The sequence below is a fragment of the Hypanus sabinus genome, chromosome 16, assembly GCF_030144855.1.
Source record: "Hypanus sabinus isolate sHypSab1 chromosome 16, sHypSab1.hap1, whole genome shotgun sequence".
Taxonomy (NCBI): domain Eukaryota; kingdom Metazoa; phylum Chordata; class Chondrichthyes; order Myliobatiformes; family Dasyatidae; genus Hypanus; species Hypanus sabinus.
Window position 1 is genome coordinate 85995690 of NC_082721.1, and position 14992 is coordinate 86010681.

At 42.3% G+C, this 14992-nt stretch overlaps 1 protein-coding gene across 1 annotated transcript in view; it reads left to right on the forward strand.

Annotated features, from left to right (window-relative positions):
• The window catches only part of LOC132406548 (PDZ domain-containing protein GIPC1-like), a 78313-nt gene that overhangs the window by 20160 nt on the left and 43161 nt on the right, over positions 1–14992 (forward strand). The window contains exon 3 of the mRNA XM_059992360.1: positions 7018–7198. Coding sequence (XP_059848343.1) covers positions 7018–7198 — 181 coding nt within the window. The remainder of the gene's footprint in view (positions 1–7017; positions 7199–14992) is intronic.

Sequence of the window (14992 nt, forward strand, 5' to 3'; positions counted from 1 at the left end):
ATACCTGAAATCTACAACCTGCAGGATTTGCAGACCTAAGTTGTGCTGGTCTTTTTGGAAGAGGCTTGAGAAAGTAAACTCTCAAAATCTAAACAGATTCTTAAAGTAAACACTCAGGATGTCTAAATGGTAGTTGTCCCAGTGTTCATCATAAGTAATAACTTTTTCAATTATAGTTGTGACATTGGTGTGGTCTTGAAGGGAACACAGATTTGATATTGTAGGATATTGTGGTCTGCAATGAAAGGGTAAAGAACTCTCACAGTAATTCAGATCTTGCTCTTAATTTTACTTGATCCCCAGCACTCCCAGTGTTTGGCTGCTTGTGTATCTCTTATTAGAAGCTGTCCTATTGGTATGATCTCTGTGCTGCATGCTTTCAATATTGGACTGGAAAATCCTTGCATTATCTTTCTTGTTAATTCTACCTTTTAATTGAGAGCTACCTAAAAGTCCTTCTGGAACTGGTTTGGAGATGCTTGGAGTTGGTTGCTTCTGAACGTGGTAACATCACCACTAGGTAGAGCTGCTGTTCATGAAATGGTGTTGCTGCAGGAAATTAGGAATGATGCCACAGCCATTAATTCGAACCTTGCAAGTTGCTTTCTGTTTTGCTGTATTGCCATGGAACACAGCTTGTGTCCTGTGGGTTGCCTGTTCTTGTGAGGTCTACTTCTCATCTGGTCACTCATTGTTCTAAGCCTGACAGCAGGACTGCCAGCAATTCCTAGGAACTGCCAGGACAGCTGCAGTGTTTTGGGACATGCATTCCTATCATGTGGAGACCAAGAGTAGGTCTCTGGGGGTTGTGACTGAAGAATGCAGACTCGTCACCCCTCTAGCTATGCCTGGAAAGGGTCAATACCCAGGAGGTTATCAGGCCTGACCCAGATATATACAGCAGACCAGGAGATTGGAAATTAATGTGCAACACTGGAATTCCACTAAGTTTGACATCTCTTGTTGAAAAATTATGCCCAGCAAATCGGTACTGGGTGTAACAGTACTATTTGTAGTAACTTCTGCATCCATTGCTGAAGAGGACTACTGCATAATCCAGAAACACTTGAAACCCCCTTTTACTGAGCATCACCGGAAATGCAGCTTGTTAGCCCCTCGCTAACAGCCACTGGATTCTATGGCAAGAATCCACCTTTGTACGTCAGAGGGTATATGACTTTGGTCCTGCCAAATCCGTGCGGATAGGATGTCTTGTCCATCCAGACCCCAGTTTGTGTGAATGCTGTGTGATTTACTACCAGTTAGCATGAAATAATGGATCGCACACTGCGTACAATTAAACAAGAAATATGTCTGGGAATATTAACTTAACCAAAGAGTTAGTAAAGACGAAAAAAACCCAAAAAGAGCCCATTATAATTAAACATTCAAATGTGCACAGGTTGGAGCTCAAACCTTCCAAAAGCCATATTGACAATCCTCAACAGACCTCTGTGTCTGGGCTCCATCGAATTGTGTTTTCCCACCAGATCGAATCCTGCGACTGGCTCTCTCCAGCGTCTTCTCTCTTTATCTCCCCCTGAACAAAAACCCACCACTGGTGTCAGTCACAGAACTGCTCCCCAGCATTCTGTAGATCCTTCTCCCTGCTCCACTCTCCTGATTGGATGGGTCACTTTCCTAAGCATCCCTCATCTCCAGCAGTAACCCAAACACTGCTTCTACAGAAAGACCATTACATGAAATACCCTGAAACATTAGCAGTAAAACCTTTGTCAGGGTGCTACACTCTCCCCCACCAAAATATCATGTCCTCATGACTAGAAATAATCCCCTCATCAATAATACAGTTTTCAAAGGAATTTCATGACCTCAGAACCTCTGATCCATGTCTAAATGATACTGACATCTCCCTAGTGAAATAGGTGCAGCACTCTGTTCCCCCAGTGCGACATAGCCCATCCTATCTGGAGATTTCCTGACTCTTTGAAACCTCCTTATCCCATCATCTCTGGGACACTCTCTGGGATTTTCCCTGTCTACATGGAGAGCCCTCTCCCTGTCCATCACTCGGGCAACTCAAGTCCTCCATCACTTGGCTGAGCTCGGCTTCATTCCCAGTCAGTCTAGAGCCCAATCTCTCTTCATTGTCCAGCCACAAGCCTGCCTGTCCACTGCTAAGTCCCCCTGTTTCATCTCCATCAGAGTGGGGAGGTTTGGGAATCTCCTTGTCAGTTATTGGGGAGCTTGCATAGGGTAGCAAATGCCATACTCCATTTCCTCATTCTCTAGGTCTGTACCACATTCAATGGTCAAGTCCCTTCCAGGCCTTTCTACTGCTTTCTACTTCTTTTGTTCTCCTAATTCGCCGCAGAATCCTCTTAGTAGGTATGAGATCCACGTCAGGCTCTGGGTCAATATGTACCTCTTGTCCCAGAGGTAGAAGGTGGTTCATGGTGGCTGCCCTCTGATCCTTTGTAGAAAAGGCTTGAACATATCTGGTGTAGTGATCAGTAATAACCAAGACATCCCCCGTGTTGCTGAAATCAGGGTCTATAGAGAGGCAATCCATGCATACTAGACCAAGTGGTTCCACACTGTGCAAATGTGATAAAGGAGCAGGCATTGTAGGCAGCATCTTTGAATATATTGAATGCAGACTTGCAATAGTCTTTGACCTCGGGCTTCATTCGGGGTCAGTAGAACTGATTTCTGACCAATCCATAGGTCTTGGCAAACCCCAGATGACCTGAATCATCATGAAGTGACTTCAACACAATCCTTTGTTACTTCACAGACAGAACCAACTGGGAATGCCGAGGTCTGTCTGGAAGAGACGTGACCCAGTATGGAACCTGGTTCCTCAGCTCCAGTTTGTTCCATTCTCTCAGCAGTAGAGATACGGCAGGGTGTTTCACCTTTTCAGCTTGGGTTGTATCCCTTTCTGCAATAGCTGACAAAATGGTACCAATACAAGGGTCATCTCGCTGAGTGGTGGCCACTTCCCCGGACAACTCGGGCAACTGCTTTGTATTCAGAGTGGTCAGGTGGAAGTAAGCTTGTGGAATGGCACAACCATAAGCTCCCAAATGATCCACCACTCGATCCTGTCCTCGCCTTGCCTCTGACTTCTCTGTGAGGGAAAACTGGCACACTGCCTTAACTCCAAGTGCAGGAATGCTCTCCTACTCTCCATCCTTTTCCAGCCCTGCGGGACAAAGCATCCGCATCAATGTTCCGGCTCCCTGGCCGGTACTTCAGGCTGAAATCATAGGCAGACAACGCCGCCAACCAGTGATGGCCTGTGGCATCTAATTTTGCCAAGATCAGGATATCAGTCAATGGATTGTTGTCAGCCCTCATCTCGAACTTGGCACCATACAGACTATTTCAATTCCAGAAGCTCCAATTCATCATTACATTCATTGGGAAAAGGTATGCCATCGACATTCCCCACCTGAAAGTGACCTCCCTCTCCGAGGTGCTCCTGACGATCACTGTCAACCTGTTTGCCTGTACAATCAACAACTTCTGCAGTTTGGCCTCACTGGTACCCCAGCAGGTAAATTTGATTCCTCTTCACGGTCACCCACCAAGAGAGCCTCAGCATCAGGCATTCCGTGAAGTTTGGCACTTCCTGTCACTGTAGCTACTTCCCCAGGCCATGATGTGACGAGTTTGGGCTGGGTGTAGCACACAGTTCCTTGTTTGTGCTCATCATCCAGCCTAGAACAGGTGTGCACTTCCTCAAGAACAGCTCTGAACACGGTGAATGGGCAATGTTTTCGGAAAGCTCTCTCCAGCTTTCTCCTTGCAGGCTCCCATTAGCCTCCTCACAATAGGAATATTTGTTCCCACAAGAATTTAAGCTTCACCCTTCTTGACCAGTTCTGGACAACCCAACACTTACCGTATCAAGGACCTCAGCTACTCCCACATCTGCCTCTGAAAATTCTCTACCAGTCACTGTCTTTTCACATTATCAGAGCACTGCCACTCATCCAGCATCTGACAGGTCTGCTGCACCCAAGTCTCGTTTTCTTCCTCCCCCTTGGGGGTGGGCTTCACTCCCGAGAATATTCTCAGCCTACTATAACTTTGACTTACTGCCAGTGCACTTTGCCATTTATCTGCCAGGGACATAAGGGCCAATACCAGCTCACAATTTTCACCCCATGCTGGAGGACTCATTAAACCTTCCACTCCTTCCCCTTGCTCCGCAGAAATGAGAGCTACTTGTCTTTAAAGTCTCCGCCCTCAGCTATGGGAAACTTGGCTTCCAATTCGGCACCCTTGCCTACACTCCCTTCTCTGAAAGCATGGCTCTGCCTCTCTGGGTACTCCAATGGTACAAGGCAGATCCACTCCCATAACATCAGCGCTAATCTGATCTATGAAGGAATCTTTGTCCGCCGTTTGGCCAAACCATTGCTCCATGATCGTAACTTTATCTAAAGCATTAATAGTGTTCATAAACTCCAGTCAGTAATTCATCTGGGCTGTGGATATCTACCCTGCTCAGAACACAAGCGTTAGCTACAGGTAATCTCTTTGAACTGCACCAACATTTGACCCCTGCGGCGTCCATAAGCACGTATCTTAATCACCTTCCTGGACAATAGTTAACACAGGCTTAAACACAAACCCACTTAATCAGTTCTTAGGGCAATCACGCAGTGTTCAATGAATTCAATCCTGGATGAGCCGCCACAATGAAACACCCTTTTACTGGTCATCTCTGGAAATGTTGCTTGGTAGCCCTTTGCTAACAACCATTGGCTTCAGTTGCGAGAGCCTACCTTTCTTTGGCTTTGAATGTCTATGGAGTATATGACTGGTCTTGCCAAATCCATGGGGTTGGGATGTCTTGCCCACCCAGACCCCGGTTTGTGTGAATGCTGTGTGATTTGCTGCTCTGCGATAGCCAGTCAGTACGAAATAAGAGAATGCATACTATTATGAAGAAGTATATTTGGGAATGTAAACTTAACCAAAGAGTTAGTAAAGAAAAAAAACAAGAAGGCCCATTATAACTGGGCAGTCAAATGTGCACAGGTTGTAGCTCAAATCTTCCAAAAGCCATATTTACTGATCCTTGGCAGACCTCCGTGTCTGGGCTCCATCAAATAGTCCTGCAGTTGGGTCTCTCCAGCATTTTCTCTCTTTATCTCCTGTTGGACAAAGACCCACCACCAACGTCAGTCACAAAACTGTTCCCCAGTGTTATCTAGAACCTTCTTGTTCCACTCTCCTGATTGGATGGCCCACATTCCTAAGCATCCCTTATCTCCAATGGTAACCCGAACACTCCTTCTACAGAAAGACCATTCCATGAAATCACTGCAACATTAGCAGTAAAACCTTTGCCAGGGTGTTACACATGGTACCATTTCACTTTCATGTCAAGGGTGGTCATTACCTGCCCAGTAAGTGCTTCCTACCTCTTCCAAAGCTCCTGTAAAAGGCATACGCACTTCCATCTACTAAGCGTCACCAATTTTTTTTAGTAAGCCACTTCCAAGTGTTGCTATGTACCCTTGCAATCGTTTGCACCATGGATTTGACCTATACTGTGTCAATATACAGCATCATACCCATCTCTGTTGTATTTGTTTTACTGGTTACTGCAGTATTAAAAGTGAGTAATTTCTCTCTGACACTAAATTAGTACTCAATAGCCACTTTGTTAGGTACAAATGTACATCTTATTAATGTGAATATCTAATCAACCAATCATGTGGCAGCAACTCTGTATAGAAGCATGCAGACCCGGTCGAGAGGTTCAGATGTTGTTCAGACCAAATATCAGATGGAGGAGAAATGTGATCAGTGTGACAATGAGGATGGAATGATTGTTGGTGCCAGACGGGGTGGTTTGAGTATCTCAAACTCCTGAGACTTTCACACAAAGTAGTCTCTAGAGTTTACAGAGAATTGTGTGAGAAACAAAAAACTTCCAGGGAGTGGCAGTTCTGTGGCTGAAAATGCCTCGTTAATAAGATAGGTCGGATTGAATGGCCAGATTGATTCAAGCTGACAGGTATGTGACAGTAACCACACGTTACAGTGGTGTGTGGGTGGGAATCTAAATGCACAACATGTTGATCTTTGAAGTGAATGGGCTCAGGAACAGACGACCATCAACATGTAGGATTAGATACCTCCTTTAATAAAGTGGCAATGGAGTGTAATTGTAAAAACCCTTTGAAAAGAGCTGTTATGGACACATTGGGCTGTAAGGTTCTCTAATTTCTGTCCTGGGGTTTCCTCTGTTTAAAGACAGGCTGGTGTACAGGAAGTTGAAATGCACTGGTATTGAGAGTAGAGAGGGAGAAGATGTGTTCTGACTTTAGGAGGAGGAGGATGGAGAATGGGGATTGCAGCCATCTGAAAGGGTTTTTCCTAAACATATTTTAAAAAGGACACTTCGTGAAAGGATTGTGCAAATTAAAATGTGGTTCTCAGACACTTGTATTTCAAACCTGGTCCAGTCCACAGCAAAAATAGGACATTTTACTTTACATCAAAGTAAAATGTCCTATCCAAGACAAAAGCGATTCTGCAGTCGATGTTTTGTATTGAAACGCTTTGTCGGGATTCCTGATGAAAGGTCTTGGCCCGAAACGTCAACTGTTTATTCCCCTCCGTAGATGCTGTCTGACCTGCTGAGTTTCTTGTCTGTCATGCCCATATCAAGTTACAAGCTAGACAAGACAAACCTTCTCTCCACCTGGGAGTTTGACTTCTCTCTCAGCAGCTTTCTCTTCACATCTGCCAACCTTTCTGAAAGAGCGTTGCACATCAGAGATCAGTACCATGGGTGCTTCCCCATCATTGTAGAATGATGGCTGCATAGCTTTTCTTCACTTATCTCATTAATGATTCTTTTGTCAATGTCAATGCTGTCATTCTAGGCTCTTGGTGTAAAACGCTCCGTTTTTCTCTACTCCCTTGACATTGGCAAAGTGACAAAGAAGTCTTTGGATTTTAGTATGATGAAGAAACAGGAGAGCTTAACCTTACCCCTGCCTTCCTTAACACTGTTTTAATTGACAGAGAATCAAGGAAGGCAGCCTTATTGACCGAGTGGAAGTCATCAAGGTTGGGGATCTAATTGAGGCGATCAACGGCCAGAGCGTCATTGGTTCCCGCCACTTCGAAGTTGCCAAGCTTCTGAAAGGTCTCGTGAAGGGGCAGTTATTCACTTTACGTCTTGTGGAGCCCCTGAAAGCTTTTGGTGAGTGAGTCATCTTCAAATGAAGTTATAATCTTCTATCTCCAGATATTTTCTAAAACCCACCCCATGACAAACATCTAGTCACCTAACTTATTATCTCCTTGAATGACTTGATGTCACTTTCTGTTTGACAATGTTGCTATAAAGCACCTTGGAACACCTACTATACTTAAATTGCTGTTACCTCATTAATCTTTCAGGGACGGTATTGTTGTTAAATTGGTTGATGGAAGGAAAGTGGGAAACTTGAGGGTGCCAGATTTCTACAAAGGAATGTAAACAAATTAATGGGTGAAATGGATTGTAATATGAGGAACTGAGCTTGGATGCATTGACAGGAGGAGTGGGAAAACAAGTCAATGGATGTTTGTGTTCATAAAGATCTTGGTAACCTCTTGGTAACAGTTAACATACACATACAGCAGGTAATGAAGAAGACTTACATTTTAATCGTAAAAGGAATGGAGTAGAAAAGCAGGAAAACGCTTCTACAGTTGTCTGGGACTTTATTGAAATCACATCTGGGTTGCTGTATAGTGTTTTGGTGATATGTTATATTTGACAGCACTTCAGGGGAGATGAACATAACAAAAAAAACTCCAGATACAAGGGAATCGGAAACAAAAGCTGAAAATGCTAGAGAAACCTAGCAGGTCTGATAGCATCTGAGAAAAGAGAAATAGTTAACATTTCAGGTTTATGAGCCTGCAGAATAAGGAAGCAAATTTGTTTTTACTTTGAGTTGATAAAGCTGGAAAAACCCAGCTAGCTTGCATCTTCCTCTTTCTGATGAAGATTTGCAGTCTGAAAATGTTGGCCATTTTCCTTCGCACAGTTGCTGCCTAATCTGTTGAGTATTTCCCCAGATTTTGTTTTAGTGACAGTGTTTCAGAGACTAATACCTGGAATGTATGGGTTTACTTGTGAGGAAACACTGTGCAGGTCCAGCTTGTATCTACTGGAGGCCAGAAGTAAGAGCAGACTTGATTGAGAGATTCTGACAGGGTAGGTGTGAGAAGATGTTTCCCCCTGTGGGATAATCTAGAACTAGGAATTTAAGGAGCAACCAATAAAAGCAGTGAAATCACGTGAGGGTGTGTGTCTGGAGTTGTTTTCAAAGAATGGTAGAAGTTTAGTCTTGAATCTTTAAGGTGGGGGCTTATAAATTCTTCAAGGGGGTTAAGGGTTACCATGGATAAATGGTAATACTGTTGATGTTATAGTCAGATTCACATGATCTGACTGAATGGCAGAGCAGTTTCAAAAGCCTCTGACCTACCTTCCCAATTCATATGACCGCGTGTTATTAATTTAAGTTTAAGGGGACTTGACAGGGGCAGATACCAAAGAGGCTGTGATGTGATTCACCAAGATGCTGCCTGGATTAGAGTGTATGTGCAGTAAGGAAAGGATGGGCAAACTTGCATTGTTTTCTCTGAAGCCTCAGAGGCTGAGGGAAGACATGATCAGAGTTTAATGATTGATGGGCATGGATGGAGAGTATATGGCCAGTGCCTATTTCTTAGGGTTAAAGTGTCTAATACTAAAGGGCATGCTTTTAGGTGAGAGGGGTACAGTTCAAACGTGTGGGGCAAGTTTCTGATTTACATGCAGTGGTGGTGTCCAGAATGTGATTGTGGGGTGGCAGTGGTAGTAAACAGGTTCAAATCATTTAAGGAGGCTCTCAGACCGGGACATGAATGTGCAGAGATTAGGGGGATATGAGTATGACGGAGGCAGAAGGATTAGTTTTGTTGGACATTTGATTACTAGTTCAGCTAGTTCAGAATACATTGTGAGCCAAATGGCCCGTTCCTGCACTGTTCTGTTCTGTGGTCTCAAGGTAGTATCATCATCTTAAGACTGTGTTGGGAAGAGATTTCTTCTTCATAGATTGTGGATCTTAAGAATTTCTATCCCAGTGTTTGATTCTGTCACTATCACTTCAAAGCTGAGAGGAATTTTTGGCTTACGGAGAGCTGCAGAATTTGAGGCGTACGCAAGAAATGCAGCTAAAGCTAGGAACTCAACCTTGATCTTGTGGAATTGGGGAGCATGCTTGAGTCCCCCATATAAATGCTGCTATTTTCAGTCTTGTTGGAAATTCACTCCTTCTAACGGGGTGGGTAGGGGTAATTTGTTCCCTATCTTCAATCTGCCCTAAGATTTTATCATTTCATTAAGACCAGTTCCTCTTCTCCTAACTTCTTTTTGACATGGGATGTTAGTGCAAGAAGAATTTGCAGCCTCCATCCCTGATGCTTTTTCTGAAATTACCTGGCAACATAATTTTCAACCTGTGATTCCTTCAACTCCCACCTTTATATTTGTTAGGAGTACATCTTTGCATGCCCCTCCCTACTCAAGCAGTTCTGTTGATGCAAAACATCATAAGACATAAGAACATAATTAGACCATTTGGCTCATCGAGTTTCTCACCATTCGATCAAGTCTGTTTTATTTTCCCTCTCAACCCCATTCTCCTGCTTTCTCCCTGTAACCTTTGACTCCATTGCCAACCAATCTGTCAAGCTCCACTTTAAATATACCCAATAACCTGGTCTCCAAGCCATTTGTGGCAATGAATTCCACAGATTCACCACCTGGCTGAGCAAATTCCTTCTCGTCTGTTCTAAAGGGATACCTCTCTATTCTGAGGCTGTGCTGTCTAGTCCTATACTCTCCCACTATTGTAACCATCCTCTCCATGTCCACACTGTCCAGGCCTTTTAATATTTGATAGGTTGACTAGGACCCCCCCCCTTCATTATTCTAAATTCCAACAAGTACAGGCCCTGAGCCATTAAATGCTCCTCATATGCTAACACTTTCATTCCCAGGATCATTTGTGTAAGCCTCCTCTGGACCCTTTCCAATGCTAGATTGTCCTTTCTTAGACATAGGGCCCAAAACTGCTCTCAATACTTCAAATGCAGACTGATCAAAACCTTAGAACCTCAGCATTACATCCTTGCTTTTGTATTCCCCGCCTCTTGCAATGAATGTGAGCAGTGCATTTGCCTTCCTTATTACTAACTTGACCTGCAAGTTCTAAGACTTCTATTAGTCAACTTCTGTGTTTCCTGGGGAATCTCTTCCACTTGAGCATCCTGCAGAAATTGGATGATGGAAAAGGTGGGTGTGTATCTTCTCTCTACCATCCTGAAACTTGCATTTTGAAGTGGGGAATCAAACATCTGTCTTTGGAAACGTGCCTGTTCCCTCACCCAAGTGAACCCTGTGTGTTAGGTTGATATGACTTTAGATCTATTATCACCTTTAGATGTTTACATGGTAGTTGATTTGTCTCATCAGTAATATCATCTCGCAGCAACTGTCTATGCTGCTTCATTGAAGAGTTTTCTTTCTTTCAGTAGCCTGTTTATTTCTTGTTCCAAATCTGCTTGTCTTTTTTAACAGTAAATTAGCTTCATATGCAATCGATTAAAATTTGGCCAAATATTTAACTGATTCCCTTAAGTTCTTTGTGATGTAGAAATCTTGGCATCCATTTTGTGCACATGGAAAACTGTTTTTGAGTGATGAATATTGGCCAGGACACCAGATTGAAACCTAGTTTTCTACCAAATGTGCAGGTGTACTTTTCTTTTTTTTCCAATATTTTTATTAATTTCTACATAGAAGAATACAGAGTACAAGAAAGTGTATATAAAAGGTCAAAAAGATAAAAAAAATCTACCAATTACATTATATCTGTTCATAATAACAATCTCATTACCCTGTATTCATATAAGTTAATCAATAGTTATATTGAACTATACTAATTTATTACAAAAAAAATGAATCTAACCCCTTCCAAGACCAAAGCTGTTCATTAAGGAGAAAAGAAGGTAAAATACCTTCTCATATAATAAAAATTAATAATAGCCAACATCTGAGTTTAAACAGGTTTTGAAAATAATTCAGAAAAGGTCCCCATAGTGTTTAAAAGTCTTGACAAGATTCAGAAATTGAACAACGAATCTTCTCTAAATCTAACCATGACATAATGTTGCATAACCATTGAGTGTGAGTAGAAAGAAAAACATCTTTCAAAAGTGTCCTCCTGGCTATAAGAGTGCTAAAAAGGCCAAAATATGTAAATCAGATGCCTTCAGCTTAATATCTTGTCCTGCAACAATACTGATCAGGGCCGTCAGAGGGTTAGGCTTAAAATTGACTTTAAAAGGTAAGGAAAAAGTTTGAAGAACTTCCTTCCAATATTTTTCAAGATTCAGACAAGTCCAAACCACATGAATTAATGAAGTTTCTCCAATATTACATATGTCACAGTAGGGAGATATATTGGAATACAAATTAAATAGCTTATCCTTAGTCATATGAGCTGTATGTACCACCTTAAAATGTACAAGAAATAATAGAAGGTAGAATATTTTCAAGGTGCGCTTTTGAGAGAGTGGACAAGGATTTGGTTTAGCATGTGAAGGGTAATGACTGCTGCACTGGAAACCTTAAAATTTTGTGCTTGAACTCTAAACTGGAACTTATTCCCACGAGGTTTGTGAGTATTGTCTGCCAGGCTGCTGCCACAGAGCTAGCTGTCCAACTGCTAAGTAGGAAGACTGGATCCTCTTTGTAAATTGTTAACAGTTCACTGTTTTTCCTTTCTGTGGACAATTTAAATTCTTCCTTCAAGAAGGTGTGGAAGCTTTGATCAGCATTGGGGCTCGATGGCAGTTTTTCACACTCAAGCCTCATTGGGTTTAGTTACTTGAGTCTTTCCTCATTATTTTGAGATCCTGACTTGAAATCATTCCCTTTTTCCGAATTTTGAAACAGGCTCTATTTAACCAGAATCCTCATTCAATGTATCAGTTAAGAATTAGTACTGAGAGGTCACAGAGCCAGCAGAATGCGGCACTCTCGATTATATTGCAGATTGTCAAATTCAATGCATTATCAAAATATGTACTTTATTAAGTACACCTGTAAATCTCATTAATGCAATTAATCACCAATCATGTGGCAGCAACTCAGTGCATAAAAGAATGCAGACATGGTCAAGAGGTTCAGTTGTTGTTCAGGCCAATCATCTGAATGGGTAAGAGATGTGACCTTCATGACTTTGTGGAATGTGAGTGGTGCACATATCTTAGAAACTGATCTCCTGGGATTTTCATGCACAATCATCTCTCGAGCAAAGGTTCTCAGCCTTTTTTAATGCCGCAGACCCCTACTGTTAACCAAGAGGTTCGTGGGACCCCATGTTGGGAACCCTTGCTCTAGAGTTTACAAAGTGGTGCGATAAACAAAAAACATTCGGTGAATGGCAGTTCTATGGGAGAAAACGCCTTGTTAATGAGAGAGGTCAGAGGAGAATGGCTAGACTGGTTTAGCTGTCAGGAAGGTGACAGTAACTCAAATAACCATGCGTAAAAACAGCAGTGTGCAGAAGAGCATCTCTGAGTGCACAACACATTGAATGCTGAAGTGGAAGGGCTACAGAAGCAGAAGATCATGAGCATACATTCACTGGCCACTTTATTAGGTATAGTAGGTACCTAATAGAGTGGCAACCATATACTACTTTGATTCATTTTCTTGCAGCCATTCACAGGAAAATAAAGAAATACAATGGAATTTATGAAAAATGCTACACATAGACTGACAATGTGCAAAAGAAGACATTGTGCAAATAAAAATACTGAGAACATGAGTTGTAGAGTCCTTGTAGATGAGCGTAGTTGTGGAATTTAGGTGAGTGAAGTTATCCATGTTATGTGAAGGTTGTGAGCCTGGTTGTGTGGGACCTGAGGCTCCTGTGCCCTCTTGCTATTATATTTCCAGTTAGCTATGTATTTATTTTTGTTTCTTACTGCAAGTTATAGCAATCGTGTACTTGGGGTTCTGATTCAAAGGTTGCTCATCCTTTGAGCCAAGTCTCTCAGTTCAGGTTGGATTCCAGAGACTTGAACTCAAATGCAAAGCCCTATTGCAATATGAGAGACTTCGCCATTTCAGAAATAGTGCCTTTGAGATGAGCTGTTAAACCGAGCTACTTTCTATTCCTGTGGTTGTTAGAGATCTGAAGGCATAATTTTGAAAAGCTGGGAAGTTCTTTGGTGCATAATATTTACAATTCATTCTATATACCAATACTTATCTAATTAAGATCATTAGGAAACTTGCTGTGTGTAAAATTCCTGCATTGTAGTGGTGATTGTACTTTGCTGTTTGAGCTAAGGAGGTGGTGTCTAAGTGATCCTGTCTGAGGGACGAGGTTTAAGTCAGTGTGACCAGAGGTGATCAGCTTGGAGTACGGTAGCCAGCCCTGCGACACCAATTTGACTCCCTGTAGGCGGAGTAGTGGCCATCAAGTTGCAGACAGGGCAGTAGAAACTACAGCTGTCCCATTTCAGTCATTTGCTCATGCACTGCAGGAAGCGTGGCATACGGGCAAAGAATGTGGTGTTCCTGCTGAGATCAGTACAGCGCAGGTACAGGCCATTTGGCCCACAATGTTAGTGCTGAACTAATTAAGCTAATGGCACCTAATCCCTCCTGCCAGCCCATGGGTCACATCCCTCCATTCTCTACATATTCATGTGCATAAGAAGTATTCTTTAAAGTAGTGGTATGGGATGTTTTATGTTAACTGAGAGCAGGAGCAGAAGTTGATGAACACCGTCTCTGTAAGAACTTGGCTCTGGTACTGAAAGCATTAGCCACAATTATCAGCACAGGTTTGTAGAAGGTAAACATGACTTTATTACAAATAGAACTGCTAACTGAGTTGGTATCCTAAACTCATGTTGCAAGGCACAATATCACAATATTTTTGGAGAATCCAATGTGATATTTTTTCCAGCAATATACAGACTTGTCACCAGGTGGCAATGTAGTATAGAGGGGGACTGTAGTCCTCTAGGAAGCAGTGTTACACTGATTAATGCTGTAAACAAAGCTAGTGCATCACACTGGCCAACAATCAGTCTCTTTAGATTTCTGCCATTCCATGTGTATTTTCATCTGTTTCTCTTTTTGGACATTAGATCAGCATTTTCCCCCTTTGTCATATTTCTGAATAGTTAATGAAAACTACCTCATTATTCCTTGTTTTTTTTGCACTATATATTTATTTTTGCACTATTTATTTATTTTGCCATTTAGAGTACTTTTGTCTTTGTACAGCGCTGCTGCAAGACAGCAAATTTCATGCATTTAAGACATTGGTATTAAGCCTGATTCAGAAAATCCCAAGGATGGAAAAAGGTGCAGATGCAAACATCTCATTTACCAAATTACCAAATTACATCATGGACAAGAGTAATGTTTTGTAATCCTTTTTCAACACCATCTGAAACTGGACTGCTCATCTGCCACAAGCTTCAAATGAGAGACACAGTGTATGCAGGATCACAATCAGGTTTAATTTTGCTGGCATATGTCATGAAGTTTGTTTTTTGTGGCTGCAGTATTGCAATATGTAATAAAAACTGAATTACAGTAAGGTATAAATTAACTAGTGCAAAAAGGTGGAAAAAAGTAGTGAGATATTGTCCATGGGTTCAACGTCCATTCAATAATCAGATGGCAGGAGGGAAGAAGCTGCTCCTGAATCGCTGAGTGTGTGTCTTTTGGCTTCTGGACCTCCTTCCTGGTGGTAGCAATGTGAAAAGGGCAAGTCATGGGTGGTGGGAGGCTTTTATGATGGATGCTGCCTTTTTGGGGCACTGCTCCCTGAAGATGTCCTGGATGCTGGGGAGGCCAGTGCCCATGATGAAGCTGACTTTTCTACAGCTATACTTCAAGATTTTAAGATGGCAGTGCGTA